Source organism: Ipomoea nil, unplaced genomic scaffold (genome assembly GCF_001879475.1).
Source record: "Ipomoea nil cultivar Tokyo-kokei standard unplaced genomic scaffold, Asagao_1.1 scaffold1250, whole genome shotgun sequence".
Taxonomy (NCBI): Eukaryota; Viridiplantae; Streptophyta; class Magnoliopsida; order Solanales; family Convolvulaceae; genus Ipomoea; species Ipomoea nil.
Window position 1 is genome coordinate 192,011 of NW_017617678.1, and position 14,873 is coordinate 206,883.

General features: G+C 35.3%; 1 protein-coding gene across 2 annotated transcripts; it reads right to left on the minus strand.

The window, feature by feature from the left end:
- Positions 1-4,807: 4,807 nt before the first annotated feature.
- On the minus strand, positions 4,808-11,921 carry LOC109184202. 2 transcript variants are annotated; one of them, XM_019334258.1, is made up of 2 exons: positions 11,694-11,921; positions 4,808-7,706 (listed from the first exon to the last, which is right to left on the minus strand). In XM_019334258.1, exon 2 carries the CDS (start codon positions 7,635-7,637, stop codon positions 4,929-4,931), a length of 2,709 nt encoding a protein of 902 aa, XP_019189803.1. In that variant the 5' UTR covers positions 7,638-7,706; positions 11,694-11,921; the 3' UTR covers positions 4,808-4,928. The 2 variants fall into 2 exon arrangements, with proteins under 2 accessions (XP_019189803.1, XP_019189802.1); XM_019334257.1 differs by lacking the exon at positions 11,694-11,921 and adding an exon at positions 11,219-11,302.
- Positions 11,922-14,873: the final 2,952 nt, after the last annotated feature.

The following is a 14,873-nucleotide window of genomic DNA, read 5'->3' on the forward strand; positions in this document are numbered from 1 at the left end:
ATTATTTATCTATTTTCAACTTTGTAGAGCTTTGAGAGATTAGGAAGATTGCGCTACAATGAACATGAGATTGATGAAGTTAGAGACACATATTCCAAGTTTCTTATTGATGAATGAGTTAATACAACACTTCTTTAGTACATTAAATAATTATTGATGTTGATAATTTTAGTTTCAAATTGTTATTATTAATTAGTATCAATTGTAGAATTTATTAGCTTGATTAATTGAGAGATTTATTAATTTGATTAATTGTGAGATATTGTAATAGGCGCTAGGCGCTAGTCGGGCGGTAGAGTAGCGCCTAGCGCCTAGACAGCCTAGGCGGGGCCTAAGCGGCCTAGGCGGTCGTCTAGGCGGCTAACTGAAAAAATGAAAAACAGTGCACGTGTGTAGGTGCATATATGTCATATTATACATACATACATACATACATACATAGCTAGGTGCATGTATGTCATATTATACATACATACATACATACAATCATACATAGATAGGTGCGTGCATATATGTCATATTATACATACATACATACATACACACACACACACACACACACACACACACACACACACACACACACATATAAATGAAAAAAAATTAGCAAGGTCGAGTCAGCCGGGTTAACTCAGCTAACTCGACAGAAATTAACGAGTTAACTCGACGTAATCGGCCGAGTTAGGCGCTAGGCGGCCGAATTAGGCGCTAGGCGGGCGCCTAGGCGGCCGGTCTCCTAGGCGGAAGCCTAGGGGGGAAATCGCCACGGCCTAGGGGCGCCTAGCGCCTAGGCGCCGATTACTTGGTGCCTAGGCGGGATTTTTGCAACCCTGATATTAACTTGATCAATTGTGAAAGTATGAATGTAAAATTGCATAGATTTTGAATATTGATGTGAATTGTATAACTTTTTTGATTTTTTGGGTGGAAACAATAAAATAAATGTGATATTTAAAAATAATATGCATATACCACGTTGATTTTTTATTTTATTTTTTTTTTTAAAACGACATGGTATATAAATTTTTAAAAAGTTTAAAAATTGATATGACGTCGGTTACATAACAGATGTCGTTATAATTTTAAATTTTTAACAACATACCAGTATACCTAGTCAGTTATTTATAAATAACCGACGTGGTATATTTTACGAATAAAAAAATAATTTTAAAAAGTAACATACCACGTCCATTTTTTTTTTTATTACTAACCGATGTGGTATGTTTTCTATTTAAAAAAATATAACCGACATCGTATATATTTTTAATTTTTATAATAAGATAATAAGATACCACGTCGGTTATTTAAAATAAAATAACCGACGTGGTATATATCTCTATATTATATTTAATATATACATATGATGTCGGTTTGTAGTTAAAAACGACGTCGTATGTACCTATTTAAAAAAACAGTTATAACCGATGTTGTATCATTTCTTTATTACATCAGGAATAACGACAACGAAAAAAAAAAAAATTGACGTCATATATCACAATATAATCGATGTTAAAGAGTTTTTTTTTTTTTTTAATTATAATTTTATTTATCGTTTTGATGTCGATTTGACAAAAAACTTTTATTGGGGTATATGTTATTTCTGCCCAAATAATGCCAAATTATCTATGAAGATGGGTGCATTGGTTCTAGCTGGTTCTTCTTCACATTCCTCAAACATACTCGCACACTAAATTTGAAATTTCGAAAATTAGAAATAAGGAACTTTGGGGTTTTTTTTTTTTTTTTTTTTAATAAATGGTAGTTAACAATCATGTTGCCTCATAGTGGTTCTTATATATCATTCTTAGTGCAGAAAATGCTACCCGTTCATGATTAATTTTAAGATTTTTTTTTTTTTTTTAAACGTAATAGAATATAGGAATGATCTTATGGATGGATGAGAGCATCACATACCAAAGACAGAGAAACATGATATGTATTCTGTCTGAGTTTCAGACTGACATTAGTTAATATGAGAAAATTCCACTACTCTGAAATAATTAAATCAGATTGGACTTCACAAATATACACAAGAAACCATGGATGGCATAAAACATTCCTCAGTCAGAACATGGTATACATATCAAACACCTTCCTTTTAATACATAAATACATTCAAACAAATCCATTATACCTAATAATTTCATATATAAATATTTAAAATAAATTGTTTGATATGAGATAGCATGTGCAACCTCTGCTTTTGCTCCTTGTTTACCAGCAACATGTTCAGCACTCAGCAGCAGTAAACCTAAATGGGACAAAGTCCCTAGGCAGCCCTCCATATCCCACCCAATTATTTTTATTAACAATATTCTTCCCTTTAGAACATCCCCATTATTAGGGTGGTTTTTGGTAAAGTTTTTGAGGCTTTTAATCTTAAGAGTATCTACATCATAGGAGAAATAGAGGAAAATTCACTACTTTTGAGGTCAAAACGTTATGGTGGCAGAGAGAGAACCAAGAGAGGAAAGGGTGGGGAACATCGGCAAAGGTTGGGATATTACTCTGTCCAAAAAAAATGAATTAATGATGGAAGAGGGAGAACGAATAGAGAAAAAGAATTACTCTGACATGCTTTTTTTTTTCTTTTAAACCAGTTTTGATTTTTTTCCCTCCCCTCCCACATTATTTTCTTTCCTACTCACTCTTACATTCTCCCCCTAATATCGCCAACGGATAAGGATGCTCTAAGAGCATCTACATCAGAATGGCAGAGAGAGAATCAAGAGAGAGAAGGGGGTGGGAAGCATATGCAAATGTTGGGATATTACTCTGCCCAAGAAAAAGAATTAATGATGGAGGAGAGAGAACAAATAGAGAAATACATGCTTATTTTTTATATATTTTTTTATAAAATCAGTTTTGATTTTTTTTCCCCTCCCACATTATTCTCTTTCCTACTCACTCTTACATTCTCCCCCTAATATCTCCAACTGATAAGGATGCTCTAAGGGCATCCCCAATAAGGGGACTATGCACGTATTTTAAGAGAAAATTGCCAACATGGAAGGATAATAATGAGGAGAGAGAATGTTAGAGTTGGTACTGCAAATGTGGAGATTTTGCAGAAAAAGTGGGACCCACCCATTTTAATAATTTTTGTCTCTGTTTGCGTGAAGATCACAAATGGTGCCCAGCGGGTGCGTGCACTACACCGGGCACGTTAATGACAGTCTTTTTTTTTTTTTAATCAGCATTTTTTTTTCCACATTTCTACCATTTTCTCTTTCCTAATCACACTTACACAAACTCATCAAAACCCACACCAAAATCCATACTAATTGTTGAGCATATAACCATTAATGTGCAATCCAACTATCAGCTTAAACTTTTAGTTGAGATGGAGCACATGCTTCAATTTGGTATCTGAGCATATAACCATTAATGTGCAATCCAACTATCAGCTTAAGCTTTTAGTTGAAATGGTGCACATGCTTCAATTTGGTATCAGAGCTCAACACTAATGAGGATGCCCTAAGTGGAAGTGAGAGGAGTAGGAGAGAGAATGTGAGAGATAATTGCAGGAGGGGTTGGTTTTTTGCCTCAACAATGGGCCCCACCTAAAAAACAATAGACTCCCGCCCTTGTATGTGACTACGTGAGTCGCACCCAGCCAGTGGCTCTATTACATTATAGTATCTGTTCATATACTTACACAAAGAACCAATAACGCCTCCCCTGAGGCTTGAACTCATAATCTTCCAAATGGAAGTCCAACCCGAATACCATTAGACCACATAGTCCTGGTATATATATATATATTTAGATTTTTTTTTTTTGTTTTTCTTTCTTCTCGTCTCTCATCTTCTCTTTCTAGTCACACCTGCAAAAATGTCTCAATAACTACAACTATTGGAGATGCTCTAGAGAACCAGGAATGCTAAAACAAGAAAACATACATCTTTCTCATCATCATCATCCAAAATGTTAAAAATACTTTGCTGCTTGATTTCTTGAGACGAAGTAAATGACTAGTGGAGTCTGTTAAGAATCTCGCATTGATAGAATAATATATAGCACATGAGTTTATAAAGCTATGAGTTAAACTAGCTAATTGATTGTATTCAATCTTTTAGTGTCGTTTGACCCATGTGCATTATAGTCCAGTTGAGTGACCTAACACAATCTTAGATTATCACCATGTGTCAAGGCATGAGATTGAGCGGAACCAATCATTATTGTGTGGATCATACTATCAAATAATGTACTTTTAGTATATAAAAAATGTACATTATATTCCAGAAAAGTATATTATCTGAGTACTAAAATTACATTATTTTGTATAATGTACATTCAGTACACAAATAATGTACTTTTAGTATATTAAAAATGTACATTTTGTTATGGTCCACATAGCACTGTGTAAACTATGGTCCACACAATAATTTGCAGAACGGGACCTAATTAATAATTGTAAAACAAACTACCTTCTTTTGATTTGAGCCAACTGTGTATCGTAATATCCTGCAGAATAACAACCTGAAAATGCACCATGAAATCTCCTTCTACCTTCATCTCTGACCTAGAATTCAAAAGTTTCAGCAGTAAGGACACTTACAACAAGGCATGTGAACAAAAGAGGAAAGAAACAAATATGGTGGTTTCAAAAGAAACTAAACATAAGACCCAAGAAATTGGCATAGATAGGATATAAGAATTTTGAGTAGCATATATAGTTAGGTGCAGCCATAACAATACAAGGTGGGCATGCTTGAAAACTATCTTTTACTAGCAGCCCAGAAGCCACAACTTCCTTTAAACTCATCACTTTAAAAAACAAAAACAAAAACAAAAACAAAAAATCTTGACAGTAGAGAAGTTCTATCATAGCTCTAGTGAAGTGGTTAACTACATGTTACAATCTAAGAAAATTGCTGTACAATCCCTCCTAAAGGGAATCTAAACTTGAAAAAGATGAAAAGAAATTAGAGAAATCTCTCTGAGTTGATTAAATATTCTTGATATGGTTGAAAACTTCTCTGAAAATTTAAGTCTTGCCTCTTCAACTGCTGAAACAAATCCAGCTCCGTTGGTGTCAAGTCAAAATCACAACCATCAAACTTCAACTGTAATGGGCATCCCTCATCAAACAGCTCCAATGCTGTCACCTTGTCCTGTGCATCAGAGATAGGCTCTTGGCGTTTTTGATAAACAAAGGTCTCATACATCATATATTCAGATTCTTCTAGTGCCACATCTGGAGAAGAAAATGTAGGTCTGTGTATACCCAAAACGTTCAGTTTTTCAGCCGCATTTGGCATGCCATCGGTATCATCAGCAAGGGAAACTGGATTGTCACCGAAGGGCGAAGAAGATTGCAATGCATGTATTGCTTCCATTACTTTATCACAATTGAGTCGGAGTTCATCATCAACTGGTAAAATATCCCTTTCATCCAATTGCTGGTCACGAAGTAGAATCAGAATATGAGTAGGAAGAACTGGACTGACAAGGGCATTGGAAAGCTGCACTTTTTCAGATGTATACCCAAAGGGGAAAGGCAATGGGTTTTTAACAAGAATATCACCCACATTAGAAGTAGCTCTCTTCTGCTTCAGGTGAGGATCAGAGAGTTTAGAGGCAGAGAAAGCCAATGCCAGGAGATTTATAGGCAAATTGCCCCAAATGCTTTTCAAAGAAATCTCATGAATGCTAGTAGGAAATCTGGCATCTTTGAGCATATCTGAAATAATTTGGGGTGATCTCAACGCAGTTATGCCGCAAATCTTCAACTCCTCGCATATTTCTTGATGGAACTTTGATTGATTTTCCTCAGCATAGTTCTGAAGCTCTATTTGTCTCCTGCTGACAATTTTAGCAACATTACCATTCAAATACTCTTTGAGAAACTCAATTTTCAGATATTCATGTTTCTTTTGCAACATATTCTCATCATTGCCTATGTCATACAAAAAATTGTCCTCAATGCTAAAAGTTGACTCCTTGTGAGCTGCTTCTAAAATTTTATCAAATTCCCATGCTGCAGAGTATCTTTGTGCTTCTAGTTTGCCAGAGGACATTAACCTAATAAGTGAAAACCCAACAAATTTTTCACAATTATCCCATTGAACATGCAGATCATTTTCAAGAATGCCAAACCCCAAAATAATGTCTTTCTTCTGTTTCCAATCAATCCAATCGGGAAGAAGATCCTTCAGGCAATCTCTTCTTATGAGACAACTTCCGCAAAAACAATCACGACCAGACAAAGAAAGTTCTGAAGGGAGTCCCCACGAATAGAATGAGTTGCAGACTGTTGAAATCTCAGAAAGAACAGGTCCTCTCTCATTATCTGGTCCATAGCAAAAAAGAACAAATTCACAATTCCAAAATGAACCCAACAAAATACAGTGGCCTGATTCAGATGCCCACTTGAAATTTTCATCTTCTGTGATTGGTCTTAACTCAGACAGTTGGAAAACAGTAACATATCCTGGATTTTGGAGACTATGGGTCCACTGCAACACTGGCATGGATGGTTTTCTCACATCACAAAGTAGCAGCAAATTGTTTGAAGCAGCAGCAAAACAGAACCCACTGGAATCTGACCTAGATAGGGCAACAAATCTATCAAATTTCCCCACAGAAAACAACTCAATCTTCAGTAAAGTGCAAACTTCACACTTGTCAAACCTCAAATCAACAAGGAAAACAGCACTAGAATGAGCAACAACCAAAATTCTTGGGTGCCAACTAAATTCACAACTCAACCAACTCTCATTTTCATTCAAATTATCAAAGGAAACACTCAATTTCTTTCCTTCTATGCTTAACAATCTCTCATTTTTCAACCAATAACTCACATCAAACAAGAATAGTTTACCACTCTCCAGCAACACCACACACTCTTCATGCAAATGTGGACTCCAACAGGCATGAACAACTGCAGAACCCTGAAACAACTTAAATCCAGCATTGCCTTCATAATCTAATACTATACTTCCCACCCCTTTAGGCATCTTCACACTGTACCAATGCACAGAATACATGGTACAAACCATGATATACCCAATACAAGTATAATTCGAAGATGAATAACAATAATTACCGGAAGAAGAATAATAGCAATCAAAATCAGTAGCAGGGTTTACCAATAATCTCAAAATCCGATGATTCAACTTGCGACTATGCACAACGAAATCTTTCCCATCCTTGAATTTCTTGACGTTCAATTTAGAATCATTTAAATTGATCATAGTAAACCCAAGCTGGTCATAATTATCTCCAGTGGGGAAAAAAGCAAGAACTGTATTATGCATGTTATTGTCGTTAGCTTTTATTTTTGGGCAACGAAGCAATTGAAGAGCATTGAAGTTGTGGATGGTGTCAGAAACCTGGGGCCCCATGTTTGATGCAATGGTAGAGGCAATAGACTGGTTGGTTGTGCTTGAAGTTAAGATAAATCTCGGAAGGGTAAGGTCTGGATATGGAGGAGGGAGTCGAGGGGCGAGAGAGGGGGAGTTCAGGAGTTGGGTTAGTGTTTCCTGGCATGGGTTAAAAATCAGAGGTCCGATAGGGTTCTTCTCAACATGACGCCGCTTGGAAGAGGAAGATCCTTCGTTGGGGAGGAGGAGTGGAGGAGAGAAAATAGAGGATATGGGCCACAGGGACTTCCAATCCTCCGAGAAGTCCATTAGATTTCGGATTTCCTTAAAGAACCTAAATCCCTGTTCACATAATCATCGATTCAGAACCTTCAATCCCTGTTCACATAATACCAATACATACATGGGTCATCAATTTTGCAAATTTAAAAAGATGGTGCAACAAAAAAAAAAACGGATGAAAAAAAAAAATTACGAATTATTATTTTCTTTTTTTAGAAAGGTAAAAGAAATATTTGATGAAGACACAAAACAAGATTGATTTCAAAACATTAACATTCACAAAAATCATCAGAAGTAGCAAGGACCCAAGAATCCAACTCAGGCAACACAAGGTTGGCTTTATAGCCCATATTTGCACAGCTCTAGTGTGATAAGCTCATGCTAAGAAGTTAGTTGTTTAATCCTAATTTAGTAAGGCAATCACCTGAGTTAGTTACTTAGCATCTCATATATCTAAAAGGTCTTAAACTTTAGCATCGTTCTCAGTTATCACGCAATCTTTATTGCATTATAAGCATTACAAAGTACCATCTTATAATGATATAATCTGCATTTTATCTCTCTATTATAGCAATAATACAAAGCCTTTGTGCCCATTCTGTATTTTCTTTGATTTTTGGTTTGTGTTGGGCATACTTTGCATGTTTCTCCACTTTCATCATCTCCCCAGTATAGCATGCTATCATTTAGGCATGCACAAATAGTAATGTAATTAAGACTAAGTTTCTTTATAATTTTTTTGCCTCGTAGAAAGATTCAGAAAGCCTTGCTTGTTCAAAGGCATCTTTTAACAATTCAAAAATCAAGGACATTGTTTTATTGCTAATTCCACACAATCACTGATATGATACAACTTTAACAAAAAAAGTCAAAATTGACAATTTTGAGTACTTGATGCATCCTTCATACACGTCTTGATTTCCATCTTTGAACAAGTGATAAAATATCTTACTTTCTTCACTATCCTCTTCGTGAACTACTTCATCTCTAAGAACCCAAAAAACTGCTTGGTATGATGTACAAGGTTCATGTATACCATGTGAAATATGTGCAAAAATATCATGAACAATGTTTACTCCAGGGTTATTAATTTGAACATCATGCACAATATTAGGAGTAGTACTATAAGTGTTCATAGACCCTCCCTCACCATGCCAAACCCAATGAACATATCCAGGTAAAACCCAGACGCAAATCAAGTGTTCTTTCATATCATGTTTATGTAACCAATGTATAAATTTACATTTCACAGAAGGGCATAATATTCTTCCAACAACACATCTATGCCCAATTGCAAAATCAATAAATTTATCTACCCCATTGTTATAAACTAAGATTGGGCTAGGGTCACTCAACTGGGCTATAATGCACATGGGTCCAAACCCCACTAAAAGATTAAATCCAACATATTAGCTAGTCTAACCCATGATCTTATAAACCCATATATTCTCTATTATTTTATCAATGGGACTCTTAATGCTCCCCCTCAAGTGGACAACCGGGTTATTTTGAATCTAATCAGTTGACCACTTGAAATTGGATCGGACCCTTCCTCTGAAACAAAAACTCTAAACGCCACCAAAGTGGACTGTACAAGCAAGCTTACGAAAGCTTGGACGCCACTAATACCCATAACCGGGTAAACACAAAGTGGACCGAACAAGCTCTGATACTATGTTATAAACTACGATTGGACTAGGGTGACTCAATTGGGCTATAATGCACATGGGTCAAACCACACTAAAAGATTGAATCCAACCTATTAGCTAGCCTAACTCATGGCCTTATAAACCCATATATTCTCTATTATTTTATTAATATGGGACTCTTAACACCCTTCAAGATGTTGTAAAGTATTTCGCAGAAAATTGATCCAAGATTTACCCACGCAGAACTACTTCAACAATTAGAATAAAAATTTACCCCTTATGCATTAAATATGAAGATTTCCCTGTAGCAAGCAACTTTAGTATACAAGATCTACAAAGAAAAAGAAAGAATAACATGGGGTAACCCCAGCCAAGATGTCAAGAGATCCACACTTGTAACCACAAGGTCACGAGTTTGACTTCTTGCCCTCTTGGTTTGAATCGGTCAGCTATGGGTAACTTAGGCCAGTTTACTTTATTGTGGTCCTTTGCCAGCTAGGGTCACAGGGCAAGGTTTACCTACACCCGAAAGGGTTGTGGGGTTTCCCTCGTCATCCAAAAAAAAAAACATCAAATAAAGCATTAAGTTTTGTACTTATTGGTTATTCTTCTCTTGAAGTTTACCTTACCTACACCCGAAAGGGTTGTGGGGTTTCCCTTGTCATCCAAAAAAAAAAAAAAAAAGAATAACATCAAATAAAGCATTAAGTTTTGTACTTATTGGTTATTCTTCTCTTAAAGTTTACCTTTCTAAATTTCAGTGTCGTAAAATCGGCCTAGGGGATTTTAGCCCTAGGCGACTTTTAGTTGGCCAGGCGACTAGGCGCCCAACTTGGCCAAGTAGGGCAAGTGTTTTTCTAAAAAAACATTGGTTTGTTTCCCTCAAAACGACTTCGTTTTGAGCAAAACAAATCAATTTCGACTAAAACCAAAAAAAAAAAAAAAAAAAAAAAACACTGAGCGCCCACAGAGCTTAGCGTCACCCTCTCCACAAAATCATAGCCTTAATCGCCATCGCCAATCGTCTAGCCGTCTAGTTGTTGCAGTCGTAGCCACACTCCTCCTCGTCCGCTCGTCGCAGTCGCACCTCGCCTGCACGTTGTCGCCTGCTTGGCTACTCCTCTTCCACACTTCTCCAGCCAAGTACTCAACTAACAATCTAACATATGTAATTGACTAGTTTGGGGGATTATAACAGTCTAATAGTAGTGCTCACTGCCTCACTACCCACGGCCTTTTTAAAAAAAAAATTACTCGACCACCTAGGCGCTACGCGCCTGACTAGCACCAAGTGCCTTCTGCGGGCAAAAAGTTTATTAGTTTTCCTAGTGACTACTTTTTCTAATATTCCTAAAGCTTCATATGGGTATAAGTTGCTAAGGGATATAGAAGAATAGGAATAGTCAATTCAGACATATACACATATATTACAACTTAGAACAGACTAGTAAATAGAAATGCATATAAAATATTGCTTTTTTGTGTGTAGAATCATAAAATTAATACTCTGCAACTAACCAAGATGAGCTTTCACAAAATTATCACCATTTTCATTTTTCAAATAATAACAAGATACAACTATCACATTGATCACCAGTCTAGTTGAGCTGCAGAGTTCTAACAATTCTAGCAAAATCATGACCTATAATACTCAATAATATTTAAAATAATCATTTTCTTGCAACAAACAATCAATTTTGTAATACTAATCTCTTTCAATGCATATATAAGGTAATCAGCATATAAATTAAACATTTTCTAATAGAAATATGAGAATAAAAAATCATAAGATCATAAGAAAATCCAGGAAATATTAGTTTGATATTGAAATAAAAATGATTTATAAAAAATTAACCAGTAGATTCACCAGACTACAGCAAGCAATCAATTTTGTAATACTATTCTTTTTTAGACTACAATCTAGCAGTAACTTATAGAAATTCACCAGTAGAGCTTTACCATAAACACTCTTCTCTCCAAATCTCAATAACCGCCCCAGCATCTTTTTGTCCAGTGCTTCACTCCCATCAAATATAACAATTATCAAACAATGGTGAATGGAGTGACTGTTTAAGAAGCAAATCCGCAGGGAAAAAAACAGAGGAATGGAGAATAATATAAAGGATTTCTAATTATCACAACAAATAGAAATTCACCAGTAGAGCTTTACCATAAACACTCTTCTCTCCAAATCTCAATAACCGCCCCAGCATCTTTTTGTCCAGTGCTTCACTCCCATCAAATATAACAATTATCAAACAATGGTGAATGGAGTGACTGTTTAAGAAGCAAATCCGCAGGGAAAAAAACAGAGGAATGGAGAATAATATAAAGGATTTCTAATTATCACAACAACAAATTCAATAAAGGAGCGAAGAGTGGAAAGTTTATAGACATAGAGTGAAGAGTGAAGAGTGAAGAAGGGATTAAATACCTTAAAGGAATCTATGGTGGCGTGGCAACAATTTCTTCTTCCTATGAATGAAGGTTTCAACGGCTGATGCTTCCTCGTCTAGATCAATGGTGGCGTATCTTAGAAAACAATGGAGAAGGGCAAACAAAATCTGTACAAAGCGTTGTAGGTCGAAGGAGCAATTGAAGAAGGGGAAAGAGAATTCAGATGACCACCCAGGCGGCCAGGCACACAGGCGGTGTTTGGAGGGGTTTTTGAGAGTTTTCTGCCACTTCTTAAAAATACTTTACGGTGAATTATCGAAAAAAATGCTTTTGGAAGTTGTTTGTTTTTTTTCCACCTATTATATGCCTAATTTTATTGGCTAGGAAATGAGATAATGCTTGATGATATTATTTTTAAATAAAGATGTGTTTGAAAATCCGGAAAATGATTTTTGGAAATCATTTTTCGGGTTTTTTTGTGTTTGGCTAAGTAGGAAAATGAGAAGTCAAAGTAAAATCAACTCTGGTCAATAAAAAATAAGGTCATTTTCCATTCTCTCATCAATGAAGCTAAGCCTCCAAAAAATCAGAAAGAACCAATCACCAACAAAAGAAATTCGCAACTACTGAGGAAGAAAGGCAGAAAGGGACCGCCGGAGACCGTTGCCGCCGTCGATCTGCTCAACTGCGTCCACCATTTTTGTTACCGCCGGAGAGAGACGGAAGTTCAAGGGTCGTTGCTTCACCACCGAATCTGTTGTCCACACCGGAATCACCATTTCTGTTCCCGCTGCTGCTGAGGAAAGGAAAGCTACACCACCGGTCAGCCGGAGACCGTCGCCACCGGAGAGATAGACGGAGGCTTCAGCGTCGAATGTGCTGTTACAATTTTTTTTTTTTTTTTTCTATTTGTTTGAGGTGAAATTTGTGAGTTGGAAAATTGTTGGGTTTGTGATTTCACCATCTGGATTTGTGAAATTTGTATAGTTTGTGAAAAATTTTGGGTTTGTGAAATTTCCGTCTGTAGTTACAATTTCACCATTGATGTTTGTGATTTTTTCTTTTGGGTTTTGTCATTTTCCTTCTCATTTTCTAGAAAATGAACCAAACACACAACAACAGTTTTCTGTTAGGTAGCCAAACACAGGAAATGAAAATGACTTCTGGAAAATGACTTTTGGAAAATGACTCATTTTTCATAAGTCATTTTCCTGCTTTCCAAACGGACCCTAAGTACTTTAAAGTATGTCAATGTAAGATCATATAGAATATGCATGAATAATTGAATGTTGAATTTGTTTATTTAATTAAATCAGTAATTCAAAGTATATAAATACAAGATAATATATAAGAGATTGATTGTTTTTTTCTTTTGAAAATAAAGAATTTAATTCATTAATCATATGCTGAAACGTTTACAATAAAGATCGATGGAATGGTTAAACATTCTTTACAGTCAGACACAGAAACAACTTCCCTAGCAATGCTACAGAAAACTTGATTTGCATACTGTTTCACAAATTTGAACTTGAATTCTTTGAAGGAACTTAAAGCTTCTTTAATGATTTGGTCAAACATACTCAAGACTGATACTGGTTGAATAGTCTTGCACACAACCTGAGTATCTATTTCCATTCTTCTATCCATTGACAATATCTCCATCAAACTGAACTGCATATCATAGTTCAGGGAAGTCTCTTTTTCATTGTCATGTTTGTCACCCAGGATGAGATTCACATACGCCATGACTAGTTTTATCGTTTCACGCTTTATAAAAAAGAACTCGCCAAGTAAACAAGATGAATAAACTCGTCAAAACAACGAGATGAAAAACACAAAATTAAACTAGTAAAACAAAACAAAGGGAAACAATAGTGTGAAATTAAGAAGTAACGACCGGTAGCGATGGAGATGGAGGAAAGACGGTGAAGGCAGAGAAAACAATGAAGGCGGACGCGATCTACGGTGGAGATTGTAGCAGGGGAAGATGATCGGACGCCACCTCCGATCCGGTTGCTTCACGGAGGCGGCGGCTGTGTAGAATACCAGGAGAAAAAGCAAGGATCGGCGACGAAATTAGGTTTTCGTAGGGAGTAGTAAGATATTGATTATAATTGTCACTAAAATAAATGTTTGTAATTTTGTAATAACGTTAGTCTTAATACTTAGTCTAAAAACGATAAAAAAATACGGAGTACTACTTTTGATTTAAATTTCTCTAAGTCTTCTTAATTCTCTTTTGGGTAGCATTGTTAGTGCCTTCATCTTTAGTACTTTTCCTCTTCTTTTTTATTGGTAGTGTGTCGTATGCAATTGGGTTACTGGTGATAGCATAGAGTGCAATGTCATTCAATGAGATTATGGTGTAGGAAGTTTTAGATTTTCCTTGTTGTGTATATGGCTGGGATCTTAGTCGTACCATAAATTCTTTATCTTGCAAGCGTCTGTTGATATTTGGCCGTGGTAGTTTTTTCCCTACATGTTTCATGTGTTGTGAGATGCGTGTTGTAGATTATCATGTGAAAGTATTGAACAAAATAATAATATTTATTACGGAGTATATTTGTATATAATACTTGGTAAATAACTACATAACATATTTTGTATCATAAATTTGATATTTAATTACAAGATAATGTAAAAATAAGTCAATGGACAATGTAGTGAATATAATTAATTAATGAATTTGAAGGTAAACAATCTTTGAATTGTAAAAAATAAAGATAATATAACTAATAAAATTATATCTCTCATTCAAAAAAAATAAAATTATATCTCTTTTTAATTTTTTTTTTTATAATGAATAAAATTGTTTTGAATAAACATTATAAACATCTAAATCTAAATTAATTAAATGCATATGTATTATTTTTTGTTGTACCTATTAATGTATTTCTACTTCTATTTACAATCTACTATCTACTATCTATCTATCTACTATACTATACTATACTAATAAGAGCCAAAGAGAGTTAGGCCTATAATGGGTAGAAAAAATAACGGTCAAATTTTTTAATCAAATGAATGGCTCAGATTGATCAAATTTTATTAAGAAAGGTCTTAGGTTCAAACCACATCCCAATCAAAGTTGGCATAATCAATACTCTATTTTACTCTTATTAAATTAAACTAGCTTTTTTTTTTTTTTATTTTTTTTTTTTACGCGTTTTGCGCAAATGGGATAATGCGCAATAATTATATTTAAATAAGTATTTCA

Coding starts and splice junctions, on each gene's coding strand:
- LOC109184202 (XM_019334258.1), bottom strand. CDS start 7,637: ATGGACTTCTCGGAGGATTGGAAGTCCCTGTGGCCCATATCCTCTATT.